The 7,963-nt window shown below is 36.4% G+C and overlaps 1 protein-coding gene across 1 annotated transcript in view; it reads left to right on the top strand.

Moving 5' to 3' along the window:
- The first annotated feature begins 7,635 nt into the window (after positions 1 to 7,635).
- LOC150099861 (pantothenate kinase 3-like) overlaps positions 7,636 to 7,963 on the top strand; it is a 192,492-nt gene continuing 192,164 nt past the window's right edge. Inside the window, exon 1 of the mRNA XM_090403411.1 lies at positions 7,636 to 7,766. Within this exon, the coding sequence (XP_090259537.1) occupies positions 7,705 to 7,766 (62 nt within the window). The 5' untranslated portion in view covers positions 7,636 to 7,704. The remainder of the gene's footprint in view (positions 7,767 to 7,963) is intronic.

Here is a 7,963-nt window from a genome sequence, read left to right as displayed (position 1 = left end):
GAAGCAGCCATTCTAACGAGAAAGCACAGTTGACAGTCCAGAAGCCTGTACTATTGCCTGGCGTTTGAATCTCTGGTTACAGCAACTAGTGTGTAATGAAGGTTGTCTGCTTTAAAGCAACTGAAATTGTATCAGTAAATATGAATTGAGGATAATAAATTCCAGCCACCACTAAAAAAATAAAAAACTCAGCTAACGCCTTTTTATTCCCGTATATGGGAGTAGGCGAGGCCATTTAGCCCTATCTAACTTTTGGAGACTGAATGGGTAGTTCAATCTCCACTGGTACCCAATCAGAGATAGCTGGCTGAAGGCTATCGCTAATTAAGCGGCACGCAATGAAGAGAGATGGCTCAACAAGTGTTCCATCTCGTGGTCCTTCACACTCGTATTTAATGTCTGAAATAATGTGGGTTCTACGGTCGATTTTTTTGAGTTTACGGGACGAAAAACCTGAGTTTCCTGGAGAAAAAACCTGCTTGCCCGTGCCAGAGATCGACTAACTCGGGAACCAATCGAAAAATGGCTTAGAAAATTTCTTCTAGTCACCGACTAGATTCGAAACCAAGAAGTCTTCCTTCGTGCGGTCAAGCGCCGTGGTGTGCAAACGCAACAGCCACTGAGCTATACAGACTATTCCAGTAAATTCACGTCACTCGCTAGACTCAATTTTCGATTTCTTTTGTTATCATTCTTTCTTTAAGACTATTGCAACTCATGTTTCTCTCCACCTTTTCTAGAATGTCACTCTTTGTCTACTTTCCTTTCTTGTCCAACAATTCTTGTTGATATTTTCGGGACTATTCTTTTTTTATGTTATACAGATGACAATGGATGACAATTAGCTCATTCATTTAATTTCCAGATTATTAATTCTCTTAACTTTTGGTATGCGGTCAGCTACTTGTTCCTCGAAACATCTTTTTACCTCTTTCCATGCACTGCTAACATCTTTTCCCTGAGAATTATTGATTTGGAATTTGTAAATCACCAAATCGTGTATGCAAACTTTCACGAGACAAGCAGTGTTTCCATTATTATTAAGAGAGACCTCCAGGGATGCAGGGACTCATCGAGGGAATCCACAAACTACACCAACTATCATACTTATTCTTGAATTCGTTCACGTCGTTTGCAGTCACAACATCCAATGCTAATCCATTCCAATCACACACCGCCCTGTGAAAGAAAAATCTAGTCCTCACTCCCTTCTTAGCGGCATTGATTCTCAGCTTCCAAGGATACTCTCTCCTTTTCCCACCCTCCATAAATTGAAAAATTCCGTCAATTGAAATCCTGTATGACCCGTTTTCGAAGTTTGTACGTCTATAGAGATGTACAAATGTACGTCTGCAGTCTACAAATTCCCAATCTGTCTTAATAATCAATATTCCACAATCCTGATATCATTTTTAACACTCACCTTTTCACTCTTTCTCTCCTCAATATATCAGAATCACAACGGAGACCAGACCTGCGCACAATAGTCCAAGTGAGGTCTTATTAAAGCCTTGTAAAGAGGCAAAATGACATCATTTTCTTTACATGTGAATATTCGTTTCAGCATTGCACTTATCATTTGAGTTGTCTTTGCAATCTTTGCTACATGGCCCCTGAATTTCATCTACCTATCTACTAACACGCCACGATCGCTAGCCTCATCAGTTTCTTCAAGCATAATCCCACCAATATAATACGACATTGGATATCTAATCTCGCCGAAGTGAATGACTCCATTTATTGAACTGACTCCATGTTCCCATGCCCACAGTTAATATTCCATTACCTACCTACTACCATCCGGCGTTACAGCCCGTTGTGAGCCTTAGCTTGCTGTACAACTTAACTCCACGATCTTTTATCCTTGACTAGTCTTTCCCAGCCTTTCACTTTCATAGTGGTCAAGTCTTGGATTACATTATCAATCCATCTTAATTTTGGTCTTCCTTTTTTCCTTGTTGCATATATCTTCTCTCTCAATATTCTTCATGGCATACGGAAGTCTTCCATTCTCTCTACATGACCTAAACCTAATATGAACCTAACAATATCTTCTTTTAGTATTTGACTAATTTCTTTGTTGTACCGTATTCTTCATACACTATTTTCTTCAACAGGTCCATAAATTCTTCTTATAATTTTCTTTTAGAATTTCCTCAAATTGTCTTGGTCTTTTTCACTAAGAATCCAAGCTTCGCTTCCATATGTATGGGTCTAATGAGCGTTTTATGTATAAGTATTTTAGTACTTCTGCTTATTAGCTTGCTTTTAATCATGTTCATATTTACATAATATGCTTTATTACAAGTTTGAATACGTTCTTTAATTGCTATAGCTAATCGGGCCTCATTCTTTACAATATCTTTTAGATACTTAAATCTGGCCACTCCTTCAAAAATTTTCTGTCCAACTTATAGACTCTTGGTTTTCTTCTTATTTCTGCAGTTGACATCACCATATATTTAGTTTTATTTATATTGATCTCTAATCCCATGTCATTAGATTTTCTTTCCAGTTCATTATAAACTTCAATTAATCGTTTCTTAGTCCTTTGACACGATTACTATATCATCATCATAGGCACATAATGGACTTGATTTAATAAAAATCGATTGTCCCTCTTTGATCTCTGTCTTTAATCGCATGATGTAAAGCTATGATAAATAATGTTGTTGATAGTGTATCTCCTTGTTTTACACCTTTATTAAATTCGGTGTCACTAAATTTATTATCTATTTTAACTTTTGTTTTTTTCATTGTCATCATTACTAATCTAATTAATTTCTTTCATAGCCTTTTGTAGACTACCTCTGTTTAGACTGCGACTGTCAAATGCTTACTTTAAGTCTATAAATGACATTTGTAGGTTTGTTGCATGCTCAAAACATTTTTCCATCATTTGTCTGATAATGAAAAGTTGATCAGTGGTGCTTCTGTTTGATCTAAATCCACACTGATATTCTCCTGTTTTCTTTTCGGTAATTTCTTTAAGCCTGTCATTTATTATGAATGTAAGAATTTTATAAACTACATTAAGTAACGTAATACCTCTATAATTACTACAGTCAAATTTATCTCATTTTTTATAAATAGGACAGATTATGACAACATTCCAGCTGTCTGGCATTTCTTCCTTGGACCAGATTGTTGAAAATGTATCCTGTAGTACAAAACATATTGAATCCCCTTCCATGTTTCAGTACTGCAACTATATTATCTTCTCCTGGCGCTTTATTATTTCTCATTTTTTGTATTTTAGCTTCAATTTCACTAGTTGTCGGTGATTTTATAGGGGTATTCTCTTCTACATCAATGTCCTTTCTGGTTTCTAATCGAATATTTCCCCCATTTTCTTCTCTATTTAATAAATCCTTAAAATACAAGAGATGCGATTGGATTGTTAAGAATAGTAAGTGAGAGAAGTCTGGAAGTGAATAAAGAAGATAATATCTGTTATTATAGATTTTGAAAAAGACTTTGTGAAATGTGATAAGATGGTGGAAGTAATGGAAAAGATTGGCATAGATTGGAAAGACAGTAGGCTAATTATTTCTCTATATATGGGACAAACTGCATTGGTGAGAGACATAGGATACAACAGAACCAGGTATCACTGGACGAGGAATAAGACAAGGATGTTCTCTGTCACCAATTTTGTTTGACATGTATTGAAGCAATGTTAAAAGAAGCACTGGAGAATTCGGAAGAAGGAATAAAGATTGGAGGAAGACAGTATTTGAAATACGATACGCGCAGATGACAAGGCATTACTATCAAATACTGAAACAGGATTAGAATATCTGTTGAACAAATTACTGGAATCCTATATCAATTATGGAATGACAATTAACATCAGAAAAACAAAGGTAAGGAAAGAGGCAAATATGGATATCAGAATAAATGAAAAAATTTAATCAAGGAAAGACATTTAAATATCTAAGAAGTGTTATTAGCAGTGATAGAAGATATAAAAGTGATATAAAAGCAAGAATAGCGTTGGGAAAAGACGAATTTATTGAGAAGTAAAATGGATAGAAACCTAAAGAAAAGCCTAATAAAATGTGATGTGTGGAGTGTTGCCCTCTATGCAGCTGAAACTTGGACATTGAAGAAAGAAGAAATTAAGATTTTGGAAAGCTTTGAGATGTGGATTTGGAGAAGGATGGAAAAAAATCAAATGAACAGATAAAATAACTAATGAAGAGGTCCTAAAAAAGTGTAGAAGAAGAAATAAGTCTGTTAAGGAGGATAAAAAGAAGAAAGGGAAACTGGATCGGACGTATTCGGAGAGGGAATGGAATTTTTCCTTCGATGGCATCAGAGACGGAAAAAGACCCAGAGGAAGAGTAAGGAAAACAATGCTAGATGACATGCTGAATGGAAACAGGTACACAACCTCGAAAGAGAAGGCTCAGAACAGAAGAGAGTGGAAGGAAAGTTTCTGCTACTAAAAGAAGAACCTGCTCAATTGCAGAATACTCAAGAAGAAGAAGAAAATATTCTGCCCATTTCTCTGTCTGCTATTTTATTTTCCTCTCCTAACAAATTTCCTTTCTTATCTTTATATCCACTAATTCTTGGTTGAAATCCTTTTTTCATTTTTTTGGATGGCAGCATAAACTTTTCTACTTTCATTTTGCGTATTAAGTTGTTCTATTTCTTTTATTTGTTTCATAATCATTTTCTTTTTCTTTAGTAAATTATTTGCTTTTCTTCTCAGTTTATTGCATCTCTCCCGATTACTTCTAGTGTTTAGTTGCATCATTTGTGCTCTGGCTCTGTTCTTCTCTTTTATAGCTGCTGCATCACATTCTTCATCAAACCATTCTTCATTATGAGTTCTTTTCTTTTCATCTATTGTTTCAGCAGCCGCTTCTTTAATCATATTTTCTACTCTATTCCATTTTCCATCAATACTATTGAATCTATCAACTATGTTGTTTTCAGATTTATTTAATTTAGTTTTCAAGTTGTCTTGGTATTTCTTAACTTCCTTTACATCATTACTAAGTTTATCTCTGTCCCATAACCCAGCCTTCTTTTTTTCATCTTTATCTTCTTTTATAATCTTTCTCTTATAATCAGTGGTGAGCTAGATTGACATTTTAACAAAGGGCTCGCATCATCGAGCAAAAAAAAAACAAAAAAAAAAACAAGGCCTAACTTAGCCTTTATTGCGACTTTGTAGAGCTTCTGACAGATATAATTCCTGTAGGATATCAATCATTAATACTAGATCTTTTAAAAATTGAGAAGTAGGTTTAAAAAGCCCTTATATTTATCGTTCGATGCAAAATGCTTGCATAAAACTGGGTAATTTCTCCACACAGCAAGAGCCGTTCGTAAGCTGCAAGCTGTCCATCGTGGTCCAAACACACGGCCGATCATTAAAATGTCGATACCAAGGTCTTTTGCAATCGTGTTTAATTCTCGTTGAATTTTTGGTGATTGATAAAAAGCATATAATTTATCCATAAATATTTCAAAATGATTTATTTCTTTAATGTTTTTTATCGAATCGTCTAATGCTAAGTGTAAACGATGAACTGCGCAATGCCAAATCACAAGGTTGGGAAATTTTTGTAGAAGTTTGATTGCAACACCTGATTTGTTTCCTAACTTTACATTAGCTCCATCAGAACAAAATGCGACGAAATGATTTTTTATATAGTTATCAGAAATCCATATGAATTTAAAGTAGCAATTATAGTAGCACGTATACATTCCACGGTGGTATTGTCTAGTTCTAGAAGATTATTAAACAAAAACAAGGGGCTCGCAAATTTGAGAAAAATTTAACAAAGGGCTCGCGCGAGCCCCTTATAGCTCACCACTGCTTATAATCATTTTCACTAGATAATGATCGCTGTCACAATTAGGACATCAATGACAGAGTTGAAATGAGGCCTCGAAACTAAAACATAATCAATCTGGTTTACTTCGTTCGTGCTTGGTATCCTCCAAGATCCCAGGTGAATTGCTTTATGTGCAAATGATGTGCTTCTTATGAATAATTTGTTTCTGATTGCAAATTGCATCAGTAAATCACCATTTTCATTGTTTTTATCATGTAACGTAAATATTCCTGCCACTTCCTTTTCATTTTCATCTCTTCCAATCTTAGCATTGAAGAGTCCCATGATTAATAGAATATCATGTGTCTTACAGAAGACTTCGTCAAGTTGCTCATGAAATCGCTCTTTATCAGTTTCTTCTTTCTCCTCAGTTGGTGCACGAGTGAGCTGAAATGACAGTAATGTTTCTGAATTTTCCTTTTAACCTTATTTTGCATATTCGGTCACTGATAGCGTTGTATTCCAACATGCTTTTCCGCATTTCCTTGCTTACTTGAAGCCAGTACATAGCTGACCAGTTCGTTCATTGGGACCACTATAAATAACACTATAATGCTGTTTATCAATTCTCCCCCGTCCTTACCATCGCATTTGTTGTAGTGCAATGAGGTCTATTTTATATTTCAGCATTTCATTAGCAACTTCATTCATCTTTCCTATTTGTTTCATTGTCCTTTTTGCTATTTCCATGTTGCCATTTTGGTATCTCCTCTTCTTATTTTATTCTTAATTTTCTGCTTATTTCGTAATCCAATCATATCCTTCTTTCCATTCCAGGTCGGTTGCCATTGCGTACTGTTCGGAGGTTTCATTTGTATCGGTTTGGTAGCATTAATTTTTTTATGTGATTGGGCTTTAAGCCCAATGCACAACCCTTCCTCCATCCAGGCTTGGGACTGGCTGCAGTGATTACTACTCAGAGTAACCAACTTCAGGCGGAGTTTAATATCCCAATAATATGTGAATTTCTTTGAGAGTATGATGTAGGTCCAAATTAAAATGAAGTTGTAGAGCAATTGATCTGGGATCCTAAAATCTCTGGGTCCAGTGGCTCTCCACAACGACAATGAAGAGGACTGTACTCTAACGTGTAAGTTTCGATGGCATCATTTTTTTTTCCTTTCAAGATATTAAATATGGCAAACAACGCTGTCATATTTTTCTACTCTCCGTGAATGGGGCCACCAGACAAAAGGGGAAAAAAAAGTCTGGGATCCTGAAGCTGGCGTTGATGATGATTGCTCCGTTGAAGGAGAGATGTCTTTCAAGTGTGCTCGAGAGGCATTATTTCTTCTGTTCCTGTTTTCAGATTTAGCATTAATTGCAAAAAAAGAAAAAAACTTCCAGTAATACTGTTGCTTATTAATGTTCATAAAAACATTCGGCAGTGTGCTTTTATTTCATAACGCGTGAACTTCGAGATTGATTCGTGCAAGTGGAACGTCATCAGTAGCAGTAACGCAGCATGATGTTGGCTGCATGTACTTTCTCGGCAGTAAATTGAGGAAAAGTAGTGCTTGAGGTGGGGAAAGCAAACAGGAAAGTGCGTCGTTCAATTATTTATCGTGCGCACAAGCATTTGCGCGATTCGACACCTGCGAGTATTTTTGATCGTATTTTCCCTTCAACTTTGCCAAAACCCGACTCCCTCCGAGAAAGATACAAGGTCAGATCGGAGCATCGCCGAACGTGCCACTCACAAGACACGCTTGTGTCACCTGATTGCCGCAGACCGCCCAAGGTCGCACTGACGATTGTTGCCTGTTACCGCCATTCATCGCGAGACTAGTTCGGCCTATTAACCCATGTAGGCTGGCCACTCGTACTTAGTCTTAGGAGAAGTGACGGAATGGATTTGTGCCTTCTACATGCCGATGCTCATTCCATGGTGAGAGAACGACGGGCCAGCTGGTAAGACATTTTGGTTATCTGTTTAACTTAACATTTATAACATATGTGGTTCAAACAGGAGAGTTAGGTATGAATCCATGCGCGAAATCGAAATGACAAATACGTCTGACAAACGAATTGCACAAGAATTGGTTATAAACAATCTAAATTGATCAGCGGGACGTCATAGGGACTGTCGAATGAATGGGATTCTCACC

Source organism: Typopeltis vanoorti, chromosome 14 (genome assembly GCF_054136105.1).
Source record: "Typopeltis vanoorti isolate ZY-2024b chromosome 14, IOZ_Tvanoo_1.0, whole genome shotgun sequence".
Lineage (NCBI taxonomy): Eukaryota > Metazoa > Arthropoda > Arachnida > Uropygi > Thelyphonidae > Typopeltis > Typopeltis vanoorti.
The sequence above is the reverse complement of the archived record's forward strand: the minus strand, read 5'-3'. Positions and strand labels throughout refer to the sequence as shown.